General features: G+C 44.8%; 1 protein-coding gene across 2 annotated transcripts in view; it reads left to right on the top strand.

Moving 5' to 3' along the window:
• Positions 1-20896, top strand: part of LOC310768924 (homeobox protein otx5) — a 61956-nt gene extending 41060 nt beyond the window's left edge. For both annotated transcript variants that reach the window (XM_083627853.1, XM_083627852.1), the window contains 3 exons: positions 7137-7374; positions 14220-14371; positions 16978-20896. In XM_083627853.1, the coding sequence (XP_083483979.1) occupies positions 7278-7374; positions 14220-14371; positions 16978-17601 (873 nt within the window). In that variant the 5' untranslated portion in view covers positions 7137-7277 and the 3' untranslated portion in view covers positions 17602-20896. The remainder of the gene's footprint in view (positions 1-7136; positions 7375-14219; positions 14372-16977) is intronic.
• Positions 20897-21652: the final 756 nt, after the last annotated feature.

Genomic DNA, 21652 nt, shown 5'->3' with positions numbered 1-21652 from the left:
TTGAAAAGTGTCCCTGGATTCATTGAAAAAAAAATCTGGTAACCTTATTCAAAGAGCATTCACGGCAACAGATGGGAGCTGCAACAAAATGTTGCAGCGCGGGGATGCTTTTGTTGGCTGTGCCTTAGCTCACGACACTTCATTCTGTCCCGTTTCCCATCTAGCTGTCCTCTTCCCCTCTCCCTTCTCTAAAAACGCAAACCCAAAACTGTCTTCCAGCGTTCTGTGGCCCCAGAGAGGGCACACAGTCCTCACTGGACTGTTTTTTTTTGGGGTGTCTCTTCACCTTTTCCTTTGTCTGAAAGGCTTCTGCAACCTTGCCAGATTCCTTTTCCCTGTGCGAGGGTGAGAACGATTAACTGCATAGAGAACAGCACTAACAGCAGAGGGAACAGAAATTTATTTATTGCACCTCGAGTATCCAAAACACTACATTATTATTATTATTATTATTATTATTATTATTATTATTCTGCCACAGCCCTTGAAACAACATAGTGGGTTAGCCCAGACTCACAACTAAAGCATCCCTGGCAGACGGTCACCCAACCTCTGCTAAAAAACCTCCAGGAAAGGAGATTCCAGCACCTTCCACTGTCAAACAGATACCGTATGGTTTTTAATTTCATAGAATCATAGAGTTGGAAGAGACCACAAGGGCCATCGAGTCCAACCCCCTGCCAAGCAGGAAACACCATCAGAGCACTCCTGACATATGGTTGTCAAGCCTCTGCTTAAAGACCTCCAAAGAAGGAGACTCCACCACACTCCTTGGCAGCAAATTCCACTGTCGAACAGCTCTTACTGTCAGGAAGTTCTTCCTAATGTTTAGGTGGAATCTTCTTTCTTGTAGTTTGGATCCATTGCTCCGTGTCCGCTTCTCTGGAGCAGCAGAAAACAACCTTTCTCCCCCCTCTATGTGACATCCCTATATATATTTGAACATGGCTATCATATCACCCCTTAACCTCCTCTTCTCCAGGCTAAACATGCCCAGTGGGAAGTGCTTCTTCTATTGCACTTTGCTGTATTGCAGTTTGGATTCCATGGAACTCCGATTGTAAGGGTTCTTCACAGACAGACTGAATGAGGCTCACAGGCCGTTGGTGGTCTGCGGACCACAGTTTGGGAACCCACTAAAGTCTCCTTCCCACAAACCAGGAGAGGCTGTAGCCAGAGGGGGGAAACTTTGAGGACCCCTCATGCGGCCAGAAAATCCTGAGCAGCCCGTCTCCCTGCTCATATCAAGTATTAAGGTTGCTCTCTTGTGAATTAGCCACCCCAGCGGTCCTGGTTGAGACCAGAAAGGCAGGATGTTAACTTGATGGAAAATATAAATGAATTAAACACGAGCAAATTGGGCCACGCAGCCTGTTCCTCCTATGTCTGCTTGCTAAGAAGTCTGAGTTCAGTAAAACTTACTCCCGAGTCCCAGGTAAGTGGGCATAGGATTTCAGACTTAGAATGTGTTGTGCCACAAAACAACAACAACAACAACAACAACAACAACAACAACAACAACAACAACAACAACAACATCATCATATTGGGTGTTTTGGAAGAGGAAAATATCCCTTTAAAATTATCAAGGAATCTAGCTGTTTCCTACTCCAGGCCAGCTTTTTTGAATGGAGAACACATTGCTTAATTAAACGTCAAAGGGGCATTTTTTAAAAGCAATGCTAAAGACATCTTTTTGTCTGTACCTCTTAATGAATTCTGTTACTGCGGTATGAGGCCAAATTTCAGGCACCTTGTGGTCAGAGCAGGGTATTTGTTCAGACAATAGAAATGAAGGTTCTGTGGAGAGCTTGCTATTGATCCAACATAATCAAAACTCAATATCCGCCTCTGTTAACCATTCGACTTTTCCAGTTTTTTACAAACCTTTCCCATCTTTTTAAATTGTTATTATGTTTTTACTGAAATTTTATTGGTGTTAGCCGCCCTGAACCCGGCTCTGGCCGGGGTATAGATAAAAAATTATTATATTATTATTATTATCTGGGTATGTGCTTTGCAACCAATAAATTTACACCTGTTTCTAGCTGTTCAAATTCCCCCGGGGAAATTATTTGGAGTAGATTTCAAAAACCGGAGAATAATAACTGGATAAATTTAAGAAATGATAGTGAAGAATAACCATGGAGAGGTGTTATTGTTTGTCACTATGGCATGTATTTTTGTGTTTTTATACGGTAAACCGCCCTGCGATCTTCGAATGAAGAGCGGCACAGAAAATTTAAAAATAATAATTAAAACAATAATAATAGATGTAGACCAGTTTCATTCAAGTGCAAAAAAGGCAGTTGGGGTGTTGATAAGTCATGAGGTAACATGACTTATAGCATCTTCTTGACTGTCAAAATTTAGAAATATTTTTTCCTCTTTAAGTGAAAGCCTCTGATCAGATAGGAAAACACGTTTTGCCCCCAAACCATCCTTAGTCTTCCTTCTCTAGATATCTAATCTAAGGTGTTGAAAAGCATATAAGTGCCTGTCTGTCACTTTTTGTGTAGGTGTGTAGTTGTGTGTGTGTGTCACCATTCAGTTCCTTTCTTTGTTTACAAGGTCAACCCACACCTCTTAATTGGAAGGGAAGCTATTTGCAGGGACAAATAACTGTGTGTGAGGGAATTCTCTGCAAACTTGCCATTTGACTTTGCCTTGCTATAGATTTGAGAGCTGCTTTTTCTACCCCTTCTTCTTCTTCTTTGAATAACTTTATAGGGGTTTTTACAAATAAGGACCATAGGAATAATAAATGGTGGAAATAAATAGGCCAAGTCTCCTCACGTTGTTTGCAATAAATAGATTTGCAGCAACGCCTGCAACATAACGGTTCATGATTTGAACAATAGGTTCATGGGCCACGAATTGGTTTAAAGGAAAACAGGATAGAACAGAGATAAGGGCGGTGGGCTCCCTTTTCTATAACCTCTTCATTGTTTGCCTCTGGAGTTGGAAATCTAAAGCTGGAGGGATGCGGTTTAAGGTGGGGAAAAGGAAGAAGCAGCAGGAGAGCTAGCCAAACAAAAGAGAGAAGAAGACTGCCAGCATCATTAGTGATTGATTCCCTGATGGATTTAGGAACAAAGGAGACTTGGGGAGGGAGAGTCTTCTGGTGGGACAGAGAAATGGTTCACGTCACTGTATCTCCCCCAGTACTGTGTGTGTCCCATAGCTAGACTTTCCCAATTCCGGAAATGCATCCCAGAGAAATCTAGGTTGCACCTAAACCTCCGTGGATCCAGCTGCAGACCAGACTTCCGCTGATGCCGATGATTCCCCCTCCCGCCTTCTGTCTGTCTTTCTGATTCGCTGTGTTAAAAGCAGAAGGAGAGAGAAAAGTATAAAAGCTGTAGTTCTGCACGCAACGCGTAACTAACCTGCGGAACTGCCTCCCACAGGAAGCAGCCAGCGATGGCAGACAGCCTGAACGGCTTTAAAAGAGGATTAGGCAAAGGAACGTAGAAAGGGACCCACGAGGGTCATCTAGTCCAACCCCCTGCAATGTAGGAATCTTTTGCCCAGCGTGGGGCTCGAACCCACAACCTTGAGATTAAGAGTCTCATGCTCTACTGACTGAGCAAAAATCATGGGAAATAAGGCTTTCCCAGAGGCATCTCCTTAGCCACTGCAAGATCAGGGCGCCGGACTTTAATTATGTCCGTTATTTCCCTTCTCCCACTGAGAGAGTGGTATTCCAGGTTCCCAACTATCCCTGTTTCTCAAATGCAGGAAGCTGTGAACGACCAAGAGCGACGCCCTCAACGCTACTTCTGCCTGTCCATTGAAACCGTGACTTGAACCTGGGTCTCTCGGCCCTGCAACTGGGCACTCTTGCTACTCAGTTGGCACCAGCGGGTTTTTCAGCTTAGGGGGTATCTGGCTACCCAGTTTAGGATTTCACAGGCAGCCAGGGACTCTGGCTGCGCACACAGCATCCCAAATTCTGGGAATAGTAGTTTACCCTGGCAGAGATACGGCACCCTTAACAAACCACAGTTCCCGGGATTCTTATTTGTGAGGGATGTGCTTTAAACGCCTGGTGTGTCTGCAGCCTCCTCTGTTAATTTCGGCGGTGAGACAGTGGGACCCATACAGGCCTTTAATAGCATCTTTTGTGGCTCCTCCTCCTGCCTTTGCTGAGACCCTTCTCCCTTTTCCTCCTGTTGAAGCGAGTCCTTCTCTAGGATAAGGACTGCAAAAATAGAGACCAATGAATGGGGAGGATGTCCTGTTCGGTCATCTGCCCTGTTCTTTGGGGACAATGTGGCTTTCCCAGCCATGTCTTTTTCCTGGATAAAGGTAAAGGTAAAGGGACCCCTGACCATTAGGTCCAGTCGTGGCCGACTCTGGGGTTGTGGCGCTCATCTCGCTTTACTGGCTGAGGGAGCCGGCGTACAGCTTCTGGGTCATGTGGCCAGCATGACTAAGCCGTTTCTGGCGAACCAGAGCAGCGCACGGAAACGCCGTTTACCTTCCCGCCGGAGTGGTACCTATTTATCTACTTGCACTTTGACGTGCTTTCGAACTGCTAGGTTGGCAGAAGCAGGGACCGAGCAACGGGAGCTCACCCCGTAGCGGAGATTCGAACTGCCGACCTTCTGATCGGCAACTCCTAGGCTCTGTGGTTTAACCCACAGCGCCACCCGCGTCCTTTTCCTGGATAGAGGCCTCAGGTTTAGTCTGTGGCAACTCCAGGAAGGGCTGGGAGGGAATCCATGCAGTAGGTGGAAATATCAGCAGTCACCGAAGAACTCAAGGCTAGAAAGTCCATGACTGGCTTACTGCCTTCAGGTTGAGAATCAGACCTGCTGATTCTACGGGTCTTGAGTGTCTACTTCCCTCTCCCTTTTTACCAGCCAGAGATAGCTCTTTACTCTAAGGTAACCCAGATTTAGGGCAGTTTCCGTCACGTTTCCAAACGCACCAGGCTTTCCTCAGCACATGAAACCTGCACACGTCATATGCTCTCATCTGTATCCTTTGGAAGACGGAAAAACCGAAATGAAAAACTCCACCTTCTGTCCCACTTGGCAGAGAAGTTTGTTTTCTCTGTGTCTCTGCTTGTTGCAACCCATTCCTGCGAGGCTCAGCATCTATCCTTGGAACCCTCCTTTAATCCATTCACAGTTTACGGTCCCGCTTCTCATAAAACCTTGGCGGTTAAGCAAAACAAGCGACGTTAAGGTGCAGTTGGCAAATTCTGCCGCCACCAAACCACGCCTCAGGTTTCTTAATGGCAGAGAGAGGGAATACCACGAAACGTTCTCTAGAGATAAAGGCTGCACCCCAAACTGGCTTTACCAGAGCCGAAAATTTGAGAAGGATGTTGATGGAGGGTTGGTAGAATTTCAAAGAATTAGGCCCGTTGTTTTATTGCACTGTTCTAGCTTGTTCTCAGCGACATGTCGAGAAATGTGGGATTGCTTGCCCTTCATTTTGCTCCCCGATTTCAGGGTTGTAGGTCTGTTGTGCTGGGCTACCATGCGGTGAGAGCAAAAGGCACTCTGCACATGCTCATCCTTACTTGTGGCGCAGCTGAGTCCTCGCGCTGCGCCCTCGTAAGCCCTAACCAAGTCCTAAAGATCATTTTCAAAAATTTGTGTACCTGCCTTTCGTCTGAAGATCACAGGGCGGTTCACGACATAAAAAATACCAAATGAGAATGCAGAATACATAATAAAGCAAAACCAAGAGCAATACCATCCCCCACCCCCAACACATTTAAAAGGCCATAGTGTGTTAATCAGCCAAAGGCCTGGTTATAGAGAAACTTCGCCTGCCACCTAAAGATATTTAATGAAGCTTCCTTGGGGAGAACATTCCACAAACAAGGTGAATATACATATACACACTAGAATAGGAAGGCTAAGAGTTTCATCCTAAATTTAAATTGACTGGTAAATTAGTATAACAATACTTAGCATATACATGGCACCGTGTATTTCTCTCCCTCTCTCTCTCTCTCTCTCTCTCTCTCTCTCTCTCTCTCCCCACCTTCTCACTATATAGAAGGATCTGGCAACTTCTGTTTCAGTGTATCTGAAGAAGTGTGCATGCACACGAAAGCTCATACCAAGAACTAACTTAGTTGGTCTTTAAGGTGCTACTGGCAGGAAAATTTTTTTTTTGTTTTGACTATGGCAGACCAACACGGCTACCTATCTGTAACTGGAACTCTCTCTCTCTCTCTCTCTCTCTCTCTCTCTCTCTCTCTCTCTCTCTCTGTGTGTGTGTGTGTGTGTGTCATATTTACAATAATCCTGAAGGGTAGGTCAGTATTATTATCACCATGCTGTAGTGGACTGGGCAGGGGAGTGGATGAAATGAGGCTAAGGTAGGATTTGAACTCAGGACTTTCAGATTCATTCAGCCGCTACACCGCACAATGTTTTGTATATGTTTACACTCAGTTCCCTTAGAATTGTGTGCTTCCTTTTTCATAAAAACAAAAACAAACCCCTCAGAAGTTTGAGGGGGGGGAAACTATTCTCAGGAGGAGGGGAGCAACAGAACGGCTGTATGTTGCAAAGCATTGCATTTGAGAGGCCAAACTTCTACCAAAAGCTGTGCGGAATCCTTCCCTGCCTCCAGAATCCTTTCCCCCTCCAAAAACCCAAGGCACCACTGTGAGTCCTTAATGTGTTGACTTAACCTGCTCATTTAGGTAATAATAGACCCTCAAAAGTATGGGCCTGATGGCCTATTGGTACCCATTAGATCCCCCTTTTGAGTTGCTAAAATCCCAATCTCTCCCCCCCAAAACCCTCCAGCTTTCTCTGTATCATTACTGACTGTGTGCAATTCAAATTAAAAAGGGGGTGGGGGAAGTAGGCAGTATACAGAGTGGGGACGAGAAAGGCACCCCATCCCATATCCAAAGGATACAGAAACCCCTGTCGTTTGTTTATTTATTTGGCTGCCAGTGAGGTTCTAGGCTTTGCACGAAAGTCAGAGTCCTCCTTGCATGGACCACCTCTGGAGGGTTAGCCCAGAAGGACACCAGAAAGGTGTGGTGTCTTCTCTCGCTTGCCATTGGTCAACCTCCCTCTCCTCCCCACCTCTCCCTCCTTGGGGAGGCGGCCACTAAACTCCTGGTCTTGTCTGTCTTTGCCTCCTGGCTGCAGTTCCAGCTGCCCTTGGGTGCTGAGTGGAGCACCAGGGTGACGTAGCCAGCCAGCGGGAAAGAATCAAGAGCGAAGGAGCACCACCACCAGCAGAAGACCTCTCTCCCCAGCGAGATCTTTGGGGACCCCAACCTTCTGAGCATGATGTCCTACATCAAGCAACCACATTATGCAGTCAACGGCCTCACCTTGGCTGGGCCAGGCATGGACTTGCTACATTCAGCCGTTGGGTACCCCAGTAAGTGGATTTGCAAGATTCCTCCCCCCACCCTTTTTTTGGGTCAGTTTTCAGTTTTGGAGTAAACTTGGGCGATGGGCATCACTGAGTTGGTTCTTGGTAGGCAAAGGATGGAGAGACGTAACTGGGTTTTTCTTTTTTCTATGAATTGAAACCAGTGGGTTATCGGGTAGCGAGGGAGAATTCAGCTAGTTGGCCAAATGTGGGCAAAAAGAGAATAGAAACTGCTCCCTGTTTGGTTTGGGGATCAAAACAAACCGAATGTGCAAATATTGAATTATATTATTGTGGATCGTGATAAATGTTCTTACTCTACTATTTATCAAATTGCATGTGTTTAAAGATGAAATGCCCTCAGTTTATATATATAAATATATAAACTATTTTTATATTTAATTGTAAAATAAGTATGTGTGTGTGTGTGTACACACACACACACACACACACACACATTTATTTTACAATTAAATATAAAAATAGTTTTGGAGGTTCATATTCAGGTACTGAGACCATGATAAATTAAATGAATGAAAAATGTTTTCAAAAACGTCACCAGTTTTGGGATGGCATTTCCAGTTTTTTTGCATTCATAGATGCTTAAATTGCCTTCCCACCATCAGGGCAGATTTTGTTGAAAATGTGTTGAAAGACTTCTGCATTCCAGTTTGTTGAGGCATCAGTTGCTCCTCTCAGTATATATATATATATTTGAGATTTTGATTTTTATATGTAGCGGCCGCTACATATTATTTTTTTAAACCCATCATGTGGTTTACACCTTCCAAAGGTTCCCTAGAAAGAGATCCATTTAAATGAGCCAATTCATGCAGACACACTTGTGATCACAATGGGCAGGATTCAGCCAAAGTAAAGTCATTATTATTATTATTATTATTATTATTATTATTATTATTATTATTATTATTAATACTGCTGCCCTTCATTCAAAGTTCTCAGGGTGCTCTTATAAAAGCCCATAATGTTATCTGGATCCTAGTTTGCTGTCCACACCCCCCAAGCAAACAAACCCCAAGCAAACCACTGGATGTTCACAGATTCCTTGTGGATTACCCAAAAGTGCATTTTTGGACGCTGAAATAATTGAAACTTAAGGGGAACTAAGTCAATAACTCCCTTTTCCCCTGCCTAGTTCAGGGGTTCTGGACTAGGTTAAGAATCTAAGCAACTAATAGCAGGACATAATTGTTTTTAGTGTCATAGACGCTAAACTTCATAGCAACATTGCCTAGTTAATGTCACAATAATTTTTTATCCCAGACTGTTTCCAGGTGGTGGAAACCTTCCTAAATAAAGCTAGACCATCATTTCTGTCATGTGACCTGCCTCCAGTAGAGGGTAGTCAGCTTTTTAAAAACTTATATAATTGCGAAGAAAGAAGCAGATATTTATTCCCTAACTAGCCTTTAATATTGCTTTAAATTAGTGGAGAGTCCATATTCTTTTTTTTTTTATTCCGTTGACCAAGCCTCTTCTAGGTAGAAAATTGCTCCATGGCCCTTTTTGAAAACAGAAATTTATCCTCCTGTTCCCTTTTATATCCTGCCTTTCCTCCATGGGGCTGAGGGGTGATCTGAACCAATAGAAAAAAGAGCAGGGGGGATCCCTAGGAAGAGATCCCTTTAAATCAGCCAATTCATGTAGACACACTGGTGATCACAATGGGCAGGAACCAATTTGGTACAGTCTTCTATGCGGAGGGGGAAAAAATCCTGCAGTAATTAGATGTCTGTGCCAGGAGGGGGAGAAATACCCTGCTCATCTTGAGAATTAAATTGATTGCAAAGGGACCTCAGCAGCAGGAAACTAGACAAAATCTTACTATAGGGAGGGTGGAGGAGGAGAACATATATTGGGGTCCATCTAGGTTAGTGGTCAGCAACCTTTTTCAGCCGTGGGCCGGTCCACTGTCCCTCAGACCATGTGGTGGGCCGGACTATATGATGAAAAAAATATGAACAAATTCCTATGCCCCGCAAATAATCCAGAGATGCATTTTAAATAAAAGGACACATTCTACTTGTGTAAAAACATGCTGATTCCCAGACCGTCCTTGGGCCGGATTGAGAAGGCGATTGGGCTGGATCCGGCCCCCGGGCCTTGGGTTGCTGACCCCTGATCTAGTTCAGAGGTCAGTACTGCCCTACACTGACAGGCAGCCTTTCTCTAGGGCAGGGGTCAGCAAACCTTTTCAGCAGGGGGCCAGTCCACCACCCCTCAGACCTTGTGGGGGGCCAGACTATATTTTGGGGGGGAAATGAACGAATTCCTATGCCCCACAAATAACCCAGAGATGCAGTGTTCTGTTGGAAGTCGCCCAGAGGGGCTGGGGAAACCCAGCCAGATGGGCGGGGTATAAAAAATAAATAATAGATTATTATTATTATTATTATTATTATTATTATTATTATTATTATTATTAATAAAAATAAAAATAAAAAGAATAAAAGGACACATTCTACTCATGTAAAAACATGCTGATTCCCGGACTGTCCACGGGCCGGATTTAGAACGCGATTGGGCCGGATCTGGCCCCCGGGCCTTAATTTGCCTACCCATGCTCTAGGGTTCCCCAGCCCTCCCTGCTAATGTCAGGGACTGAACCTGGAACCTTCATAGAAATGAGATGCTCTACCTCTGAGCTGTGGTCCTTGCCAAAGAAAGGGAGTTATTTAAATGAAAGTCAGGTGTATTCACAACCCTGGGAGGTCCATTTCCATATTTGCCCCAGGCCACCTAACGGATTTACTGAAAATCTGAGATGTAAAGCCATAGGCTTTGAGTGCCCAAGGCCACATCTGCCCAGCTGAAAATGGGATGATCACCTATTCAATTTTATTGTATTTTACATCCCTTCTTCTCAATAGACACTGGAATTGGAAGGGGTGGGCCTGTGGCTCTCCAGATGTTGTTGGACTATAAGTCCCATCTTCACTGGCCATGGCTGATGGGAGTTGTAGTCCAACAAGGGTTGAGATCTAGATGACCTTTGGGTCCCTTCCAGCTCTTACAAATTCTGTGATTCTGTGAAGAACCCAGAGGGCTGCAATTTCCCCTTCCAAAGACCGCAAAGGGTTTTCCATTGGGTCATCCGCTTCCTTGGCAACCAATATCACTTTGGGTTAAAAAGAAAGAAAAGGCGTAAAGTTTGGAAATCGGTGATTTCGATGTGAAGTAAACAGCTTTATCTCATCAGGGGGAATGAAGTGATAAGAGGGAGAACAACTATATCTAATCAAGATAAGAGATAGCAAGAGATAACAGCATTTTGTGATTTCGGAAGCGGAAAATCTCTACCCCAAATAAGCTTAGCCTGGGTGGAAGGGAGCTGTCAGGTCAGGTGACCACTTGTCATGGTAAATGCATCATGGGAAATATACAGGATGACATCCAGCTACTCAGGGTAGACCAATCCGAAGACAGTATAGGGAAGTTGTTAATGTTTGGTATTTTATTGTGTTTTTAATATTCTGTTGAGAGCCGCCCAGAGTGGCTGGGACAACCCAGTCAGATGTGTGGCACATAAAATAATAATAATATTAATAGTGGCTTTCCACCTTTTCTCCCCACCTTGGTATTTAATTTATTTACTATCAAAATGCATACATTGCTTTTTTAATAAAAAAAAAACAATCAACCCAACCACCTCCAAGCAGCTTATTCTGGGACGCCCTTCGCCGGCTGTTTCTCTCAGCAATTGCTGGTGGAGCTTTCGTGCAAGCCAGCTGCTGTGTACAGAATCGGAGAATTGTAGAGGTGGAAGGGACCCCCAGAGTCATCTAGTCCAACCCCCTGCCCACATTTGTCCCTGGGTGGGCTCAAATAGTTAACAGCAAGACCTACTGTGCTACAGTAATAATAGCAATTATTATTATTATTATATTATTATTACTATTATTATTATTATTATTACCTTGCCCATCTGGTTGGGTTGCCCCAGCCACTCTGGGGGCTTCCAACGCACATAAAAATTATAATAAAACATTAATAGTAACAATCTGATCCAGTATGAAATGTCACAATAGCTTTAAAATAAACAACTTCTAAATAATAATAATAATAATAATAATAATAATAATAATAATAATAATTTATACCCCGCCCATCTGGCTGGGCTTCCCCAGCCACTCTGGGTGGCTTCCAAAAAAAATTAAAATACTGTAATACATCAAACATTAAAAGCTTCCCAAATAAGTGCAAAGTATCCCTGAGAAGAAGCCCAGCTCCTTCTTCCAGTTTGGCAAAATGGTGCTTTTGAGCTGCCCAGTCCCTGGAAATCCCTGCAGCCTCCCTTCGCAGCCTGGGGTCTCCAGCTCTTGCTGGACTCCCCTCATCCCCAGCCAGAATGGTCAAGGGGATGGCAGGAATTGTGATGCAGCCACCTCTGGGGACTCAGTGTTGGGAAAGGCGGTGGAGGGGAAGTGGCTTAGATGCTCATCAGGAATTCCTCCGTCAGAAGATCCTGCAATGGTCGGCAGGATTTCCCTGAAGAGAGGCAGTGTCGTGTAGTGGTTATAGTGTTTGACCAGGACTGGGGAGACCCCACTTCAAAGCCCCCCCTGAGCCACCAGGCTCTCTGGCTAACTTTAGGCCTGCCACCCCAAGCACATGGTTGCTTTGATGATGATGATGATGATGATGATAATAATAATAATAATAATAATAATAATAATAATACAGTAATAATATACCCCACATCTAGATAAAATGGGGGGAGAGGGAGATTGATTTTAGAATGAATTGATTTTAGAATGTATTTCAATTAATTGACTGGTTTTATGTAAATTGTGCTATTTTTACTGTTGTTAGCCACTCTGAGCCCAGCTTTAGCTGGGGAGGGCGGGATATTTTTTATTATTATTATTTTATTATTATTATTATTATTATTATTATTATTATTATTATTATTATTATTATTAAGCTCCTTGGAGCCAGGGTGGTGTGGTGGTTAGAGCAGCCTTTCTCAACATTTCCAGATGTTGTTGGACTACAACTCCCATCATCCCTGACCTGCTGGCTAGAGATAATGGGAGTTGTAGTCCATCAAAATCTGGAGATCCCAGGTTGAGAAAGGCTGGGTTGGTAGTGTGTGAGACTAGGGCATCTCAGCGTCCCAGGAAGCTAGGACTCCATTTACTGTATTTTATTCTTTTGTTGGAAGCTGCCCAGAGTGGCTGGGGAAACCCAGCCAGATGGGCAGGGTATATTATTATTATTATTATTATTATTATTATTATTATTATTATTATTATTTCCCCAGGCCCTTTTAGTGGAGTGGCTAAGCTTGGGAGCTGCCAAGTTCAAATTTCTTCTTTCACCATCTCTCAGCTTCAGCCCCTCCTCTGAACACTGGCTTCTTGTAACCATTCCTCAGCTGATCTATGGGGAGACACTGGGAACAGAACAATTCCCTCTTTTCCAAAGGGAGGTTCCTCTGTGGGCTCAGAGGATGTCTTTTGGACATTCTCCCAGACCCACCACTCGGTGGTGGAATGCATGCTTCGTATAGAGAAAGAGCTAAGTCTCTCGTTTGGAACTCCCGCGATGGCAGCAAATTTGCTGTATCAGGTGAGACAATGTGGGCTTTTGTGTTCCAGTGAAGTAATGTTTACATTTAAAAATTAAAGTTTGCATTTAGAAATTGATATTCTTACAGTTGGTAGAACACCACGCTCTTCATCTCAGGGTCGTGGGCTTGGGCAAAAGATCCCTGAATTGCTGCGGGTTGGGCTAGATGACCCGCAGGGTCCCTTCTGTAGTTCTATAACCTTAAATAACTTACCTATATGTGAATGCTAGACACACATGGAATGAATGGGTAGGAGGAAGGGGGAACAGAGGGTTCTTTTGAGTTAGACAGTTTATGAGTATTTGCTACTGAAAAGGCACAAATAAAAGTATTCTTAAAAAGAGCTGTCATGAAGCAGAGACACTGGTCCTATAAATCAGCCACCTCCATAGGCACAAAGGATGCCGAAAGACTGCTAGCATTGGGGACAACCGTACTTCCAGTGGGAGGGAGTCCCACAGACAGGGTGCCATAACAGGGGGGCCCTGCTCTGAGTTGCGCCATAAGATCTACAAGCAGGGCCTACCTTGTAGAGCTTAAGGTGCAGGCTGGCAAATAATGGTAGAGGCCTTCCTTTAAAAACCCAGCACCTTGAATTGGGCCCGACAGCAAACAGACAGTCAAGCGTGGCTCTTTTAGGACGTGCGAGATATGCTCCTAGTTTCCGGTGCTCCTCCAGAACTTAGCAGCCACAATCTGTACCAGCTGCAGCCTCCAGAGCACTGTCAAAGGCACATAGAGGTTTTATTTTAATTTTATTTTTTTATTAAAGATTTTCTTGTTTTACAGAAGTATGTGTAATGTCTCTTGTATTTTTTCCATGTAACATTTTTACAAATCAGTTTAAAGGCACATAGAGTTGTGCACCTTATCGTCGTCGTGGTTATTGCTGTTATTTTTTAAAATACAGTGGTACCTCAGGTTACATACGCTTCAGGTTACAGACTCCGCTAACCCAGAAATAGTGCTTCAGGTTAAGAACTTTGCTTCAGGATGAGAACAGAAATTGTGCTTCGGCGGTGCGGCGGCAGCAGGAGGCCCCATTAGCTAAAGTGGTGCTTCAGGTTAAGAACAGTTTCAGGTTAAGTACGGACCTCCGGAACGAATTAAGTACTTAACCTGAGGTACCACTGTAACATTCTTGCTGTTGTTCTTTAAATGCAGAGAATGAACTGAACTGACCCACATGTATGAAGAGGGTCTCATGATGAAATACCTATCTTTCCCTGAATCCAGATCTCTCCTCTTATTTTTTTAGCCACCCCGCGGAAACAGAGGCGCGAGCGCACCACCTTCACGCGAGCCCAGCTGGATATCTTGGAGGCTCTCTTCGCCAAGACCCGCTACCCAGACATCTTCATGCGCGAGGAAGTGGCTCTGAAAATCAATCTTCCTGAATCCAGAGTTCAGGTGGGGGTCCGCTGGGGAGGGGGCGAAGGGCAGCAGGCCGAGACAGGCGCAGGGGCCGGGAGACTCGAACCGGGAGCAGCCTGGGAGCAAGGTATCTTGCTCTCTGAAGACCCTGGCAGTGCGCACATGCTCTCAGTTGCACTTATGTGCCGGCATTGTGGGTGGCCAAAGGGGACCTGTAAGAAAGTAAAGGAATTTTGGGATGTAATTTATGATGAGCTCAAAATAATGGTAAAGGTAAAGGGACCCCTGACCATTAGGTCCAGCCGTGACCGACTCTGGGGTTGCGGCGCTCATCTCGCTTTATTGGCCAAGGGAGCCGGTGTACAGCTTCCGCGTCATGTGGCCAGCATGACTAAGCCGCTTCTGGCGAACCAGAGCAGCGCACGGAAATGCCATTTACCTTCCCACCGGAGTGGTACCTATTTATCTACTTGCACTTTGATGTGCTTTCGAACTGCTAGGTGGGCAGGAGCTGGGACCGAGCAACGGGAGCTCACCCTGTCGCGAGGATTCGAACCGCCGACCTTCCGATTGGCAAATCCTAGGCTCTGTGGTTTAACCCACAGCGCCACCCGTGTCCCTTTAATGATCAAGGTATTCTTCATTAAAAAAAACTGGAGGCTTTCCTCCTGGGGATATTAGGCCCAGACATACCAAAAAATGCGAGAGAAATATTATTGTATGCCAAGGTAGCTGCAAAAATATTAATGGCTATGAATTGGAAAGCTGGAGTGGTTTGTAAAAAGAAACCTGAGTGCTCATGTAGGCAGAGGTCCTCATATACGCTCAGAGTAGACCTATTGGCATGAATGGCCATGTTCCATTTCAATAGGTCTACCCTGAGTACAACTACAAGGATTCAACCCCATGCATTTCATAGTATCGTAGAATTGTAAGGGACCCCGATGGACATATAGTCCAACCCCCTTCCATGCAGAAATCTTTTGCCCAGTGTGGGCCTTGAACTCTGAGATTAAGAGTCTCCAGCTACTCATTTAAAACACTCAGTCTATCGAAAGCGTCATGGGCTGTCTGTGCAAAGAATCCTGGGAACTGTAGTTTGTTTGGAGTGTTGGTCCAAGGAGCCTTAAACTACAGTTCCCATCTTTCTTTGGGAGAAGCCATGACTCTTAAAGTGAGGGTGCTTTCAATGTGTGGTGTGGATGTGTTCAAAAAAGGTCCCATGATTTTTCTTCTTCTTTTTTCTTTATTTTCTGTTCTTTTTATTTTTTTATTTTTTGGTGTCCCATGATTTTTAGGAGTCGGTGTGTGGTTTTGTGTGCATGCAGAGTGCCCTCTGGTGGGAGCACACATTGTTCCTGTCACATCCTATTAGGCATTTCTCCCTCAGGAGGCCATCCTACAATAGGCCACTAAGCCTCTGAGACCTCCCTTTCCGCTGAGGCACACTGCACTCAAATCTCTGCCACAGTCTGGCCATATTTGTATCCTGGCCGCCATCTTTCCTCGTAATGCTGCTCAGGTACTTTGCAAAGAAAACAGAGGCCAGGAGCAAACTCCCATCCTAGTTTGCTTTAACATGCTCCACTCGCATAGGTGCCTGCGCATTATCCCAAGTCAGGGAGTGGGGATGGAAGGTTGAAGCAGCCGTCTTATTACATAGGGTTGCCATGTTTCAAGAAGTGGAAAAAATCCGGACACAAAAGTGGTTGAGCTTTTTCTCCTGCAAAATCTCCCAAAAATTGGAAATTCCAGACATCCGGCAGCCCTATATTATAAAATTCCATTATTGGGTCGCAGGAAACTTCCTGTTATAGCAGAGGAACCTTATAAATGCAGCCTAGGACCCACATACCTACAGGACCGCCTCTCCTGGTATGCCCTGCGGATGGACCTTAAGGTCCACAAATGACAACACCTTGGAGGTCCCAAGTCGCAAGGTGGTTAGATTGGTCTCAACTAGGGCCAGGGCCTTTTCAGTACTGGCCCCGACTTGGTGGAACGCTCTGTCACAAGAGACTAGGGCCCTGCGGGACTTGACATCTTTCCACAGGGCCTGCAAGACAGAGCTGTTCCGCCTGGCCTTTGGTTTGGACTCAGTCTGACCCTTCCTCCCCTTATGGTTTTGACTTTTAAAATGAGGCTGCATTTTAAATTGCATTTTAACCTGTATTTTAAATTGGGGGGGGGGGTTGTTTTGTTTTTTCCTCCTATTATGTTTATATTGTAATGTTACTGGTGTTAGCCGCCCTGAGCCCGGCTCTGGCCAGGGAGGGCGGGGTATAAATAATAATAATAATAATAATAATTATTATTATTATTAAATTGAAACACAGACAGGATGTGCCAAAGGTGTTGACATTTGGCCCTCCGGATGTTGCCAAATGACAACTCCCATCAGCCCCAACAGTGCCAGCAAAAACAAGGCCAAAAACAAGCTCCCCACACCCAATTTCCTGGAACCGTTTCTCGCGTTTATAAACTTCTCCAAAGTTACCAGGTTGGGCTCCTCCTATGAACTTCTGAATCCTCCGCCTCGTGTTCCGTTGAAACAGTTCCCGGGGAAACACCGACCCTTCCTTTTGGTTCCTCCCCAAGCCTTCCCCTCGAAGCTCATCCTTTCTCGCCTTCCTTCCCCGCAGGTGTGGTTCAAGAACCGCCGAGCCAAATGCCGCCAGCAGCAGCAGCAGAGCAGCGGGCAAGCCAAGGCCCGGCCTGCCAAGAAGAAGACCTCTCCGGCCCGGGAGACCAGCTCTGAGACCAGCACCAACGGGCAGTACAGCCCTCCGCCGGCTGGCACCTCGGTGACGCCCAGCTCCAGCGCGAGCGCCACTGTCTCCATCTGGAGCCCGGCTTCTATCTCCCCAATCCCGGACCCCCTTTCCTCCTCCACCACCCCCTGCATGCAGCGCTCCACTGCTTACCCCATGACTTACACGCAGGCTCCCGGCTACACGCAGACCTACGCCGGTTCTACCTCCTACTTCAGCGGCCTTGACTGCAGTTCCTACCTGTCTCCCATGCACCCGCAGCTCTCCGCGCCAGGGGCTGCGCTGAGCCCCATCACCACCCCAACCATGGGCAGCCACCTGAGCCAGTCGCCAGCCTCCCTCTCCAGCCAGGGCTACGGCACGGCCGGCCTGGGGTTCAGCTCCGTGGATTGCCTAGACTACAAGGACCAGGCCGCCTCCTGGAAGCTCAACTTCAACGCCACCGACTGCTTGGATTACAAAGATCAGAGCTCCTGGAAGTTCCAGGTCTTGTGAAAGAATCTCCGTCCTTCCTTTGCAGAGCATCCTGGGACAACCTCTTCTGTCCAAGCTTGACATTGAGACCCCTGGCTGCTTCTCCTCTCCCCCTCTCCCCCCTTCTTCTTTCTTTAAGAGGAGGCGTTCTTCGCCTCGCCAGCATTGCACGTACTGTAGCATTGCTTTGTTTTTCTGCGCTGTTTTCGGAAACGCCCTCATCCGGCAACGAGGCAGATCCTTGCGGATGTTAGGAACTCGTGTACAGCCTTCGTTTCACACGCCCGGGCCTTGGACGTGTCATTCCTTCGGATTCTTGGCCTGGACTCAGTGACTTGTCAGCTCATGAAACCCTCGCGACAACTGGGGTGGCATTTGGAACCTCTCTCCTGGAAGCAGACTGAGACTGGAAGCAACACCAGAAGATCAGAGGTTGTTGGAGTTTTCATCGGGCGTGTTAGAGCTGCCACGGCAGAGGCAAAAGTTTTCAAGAAGTTTTTAGAAGCCAGGTTGCTTTCTCTTTTCTCAAATGATCTTTTAACGACGACGGCAGACTGGGTTAGCAGAAACAGGGGCAAGCATCAGCTCATAGTTTGGTCCATCCTTTTTCCTAATGGAAGCGAGCAATTCCAGCACCATTGACTTAAGCACATGCTCCTTATCCCTGATCATCAAGAGGTTTTATTGCAGCCCGTTCCCTCCTGCCTGAAGTGTAGTGCAAGCTCAAGTCGACACCAGCAAGCCAGCACTCTGGTTTGGGTTTTTTTGATTGTTTCGTTGTTTTCAGAGCCAGTTCAAGACATTTTGCCACCTGAGGACAAAGGAGAAGCTGGTGCCTCTCGTCCAATTTCCACGTACAAAAGCCAAGCAGACCAGCAGTCAAATCTTGCTTCGACACTGGCGACTGGCTCCCCTGCGCTTGAGAGCGGCAGGCTCAGCCTGCAGGACAGCCCTAAAAACACCTGCGGCTTTATCTACTCCCCACCCCTTAGCACTGGCTGCCTGAGTCAGCTGCTGCATTCTGTCTCATGGTAGGGCCGGCTCCGCTTCTTCTTCTTTTCCCATGCTCTGTGATTTATGGTGAGAGTATACCAACATCAGGCATCTGAAACCTTTCCCCCCCCCCCCCCGTTTCTGCTTTTGGGACTCCTCATTAACCTCTGACCCTCCCATTGCAGACAGTATTGCTCACTTCACATGCCTATGCATGTCTAGTCAGAAGTAATTAATCAGGTAGCTCAATAGATATTTTTTTAAAAAAACAACTTTTGATAAACTAAAAAAAAGTGCTCTAGTATTTTAAAAAAATACTTTTAATTCAATGAATTATAAAAGCTGCAGAGAACAATGGGTATCTTAGAAGAGGCATCTCTTCCCCCCCCCCCTTACACACTGGAAGAGGGAATGTCTCTTCTCAGATGATAATAATAAATCATGATTTTTAAATTTATATCCCACCCCTCTGGCTGGGTTTCCCCAGCCACTCTGGGCGGCTTACAACATGTATAAAAACATGTATAAAAACACAACATTCAAACCTTTTAAAAAACCAAAATATCCTATACAAGCAACAAACAAACCAATAATTGGAATAGAAACCAATAACAACAACAATTATAATAACAATAATAGCAAACAGTTTACCCAACTGTTGTACCCAACTGACACATGAACATCACCTAAAAAGCTAGGTGTGCTTTTTTGCTTCAGAACTACTGAAATTTGGTCAACAAATCAATTTGTTGACAAAAACACATTGTCTAGAATTTCTTTAATCAGGTGACAGCTGATTAATATTTTAAAAGCTTGCATACGGGTAGCAGAGGAAGATATGTTGATGGTGCTTGGTAATGTTCCCAGGATCTCCTCTTACACAAAGGCAAGTTTCTAGTCCCTCTGGTTGTGGAGAAAGCTTGGGAACAACTCCCTTTCCATCCACACTTGAGCCTGCTCTACTTAAGGGGATGCCGTGTCCATCACAGAGAGAAGGACATCTCCCTTTCTGGCTAGACTGAGATCTAGCTTCATGGGACTTCCCCAAACATAAAGTCAAGGAGGTGGGTAGCAGATTCACCTATAGAAAGCAAACAGCTTAAACGTACGGCACTGCCTCTGCCGTAAATCCCATAGGACCTCACCTAGTTTGTTCCCGACAACCTAGGAAAAGCCATGCGTTCTGTAATGTAATGGCCCAGTTTTATGGAACTTTTTTCCAGTTGATGTCAGACAGGTCCCCTCCCTCTTGAACGTCCCAAAAACTTTTTTTAAAATAAAAATTCCAGGAGAGTTTTAACTGACTTCTGATTTTTACGTTCATCGAGGGTTTTTTGGTACACCGCTTAGAGACATTTGTGATTAAGCGGTTTGTAAATTATTATTATTATTAATAATTATGGCTGTTGCTGCTGCTCTGCTTCCTCATCCTAGCTCATCTCTGCATTTTACAAAAACAGATTATTATTTTTGTAGTTAGGAAAGTGCACTGGAGGGGTGAAAATGATTTAATGCAAAACCCCCGCAAGCAAATCGGGATTTCTGCTCCATGTCTCGTAACCATCCCCACAAACAGATCAGAACAATAAAGACCAGGCCTAGTTAAAGCTCCGCATAAGCTTTGTGTGTGATTTGCTAATCAGGGCAAATGGCTAATAACTAGGCCTTCTGGGAGAATTTGAAATCTTTCCTATCCCTGGACACCCAGGATTTGAATCTGGGACCTTCTGGATGTGAACAAAAATAGTCTACTACTGACCTGTGGGTGTATATATATTGCCTCAGTGAATTTTGTTTGATTCTTTGGTATTTTGGATAGCACCAAAATTCCTTTCAGTGCTCAATCTTTTATATCCTGTACAACATGAAATAGTTAACGCAGGATAAATTTTAACTAGATGAGAAATGTGGGGTGAGGCTTAACTTTTCCAGCATCTGATTTCATCTGGGGTGGGGTGGGAAAATAAAGTGTTTAAACAGTTCAATAAGCATTTGTAAATAATATGATTACTCCCCTTCCCTTAAAAACAAAAATTGCAATGGGTTTTTAAATTTTAGGAAGTTCTATTTTGTAAATGATATTCAACATTTTTTTAGTCTAGGTTTCTTAGCTGTAATACCTTCTTCTTTCTCTTTTTTTAAAAAAAGAAACGACGACATCCTCTTGCTGTAGATGAGAAGCATTCCCATGGAAGTTGTTCTGTCAGTGGTTTTCTCTATTTATTACTTAGTTTGTGATGAGCAATTTCCTGTACAGTTACCAAAACAAAACAAAAAAAGATTGTTGGTGGTTTTAAAAAAATATAAAATATTAAAATGTTAAAAAAAAACAAAATAGGTGAAAAGGAACAGTGGCTCTGTGTGATTTTTGTTTTGATGATTTCAGCTGCTACTTAAAACAATCAATTCTGCGAAATTAGGGCGATTGCTGGGGTCAGCAGGCTAGAATTGAAGATTTAGTGTGGTAGAATCCAGGATGGAGACAGGAGTCCTAGAAGACTTTAAAAATCAAACAGCTTCTGCAAATGTTTGGAAATGGCATGCCAGAAAATTAGGTTAATAGATTCTACCCTATCTATATTCCCATACATTTTTTTTTTTTTTGTCTATCTAATATATCTTTGGGGGAGGAAGAGCTTGAAGGAGAATTTCTTGTTAAATGCATTTCAGAATAGTTTGCAGAACAAAAATAGAACCTTTCCTTTTTTAAAAAAGCTGCAGTTTTGGAGATAATTCTGATGATTTTGGGTGGCGTGCTTCCATCTCCAGGAATTTATTGGCACCCAAACTCCACGTTGCATTGTTCTGAGAAAAAGCACCTGTTCATTCCTTCATGGCAGCCAGTAAAATGATACTTAACAGAACCAAAGGAAATGTTCGTTAACGAAGAAGCATCCTCCCAGGTCTCTCTGTGCGTATGCAGTTTTGAACACAGAATTTCGGTGCAGAATTTGAGGCTGGAGGCAGGTTTTTGTTTTTCCCAGAGAGCTGAAAGCACTCTAGAAGTGGGATGGCTGTTGGGAGTCTAAACACACCTCCGATTTCTGTGTCTGGTTTGGCAGGTTTTGAATTTTACAAG

Source organism: Podarcis filfolensis, assembly GCF_964270895.1.
Source record: "Podarcis filfolensis genome assembly, chromosome: 8".
Classification (NCBI taxonomy): domain Eukaryota; kingdom Metazoa; phylum Chordata; class Lepidosauria; order Squamata; family Lacertidae; genus Podarcis; species Podarcis filfolensis.
The sequence above is the reverse complement of the archived record's forward strand: the minus strand, read 5'-3'. Positions and strand labels throughout refer to the sequence as shown.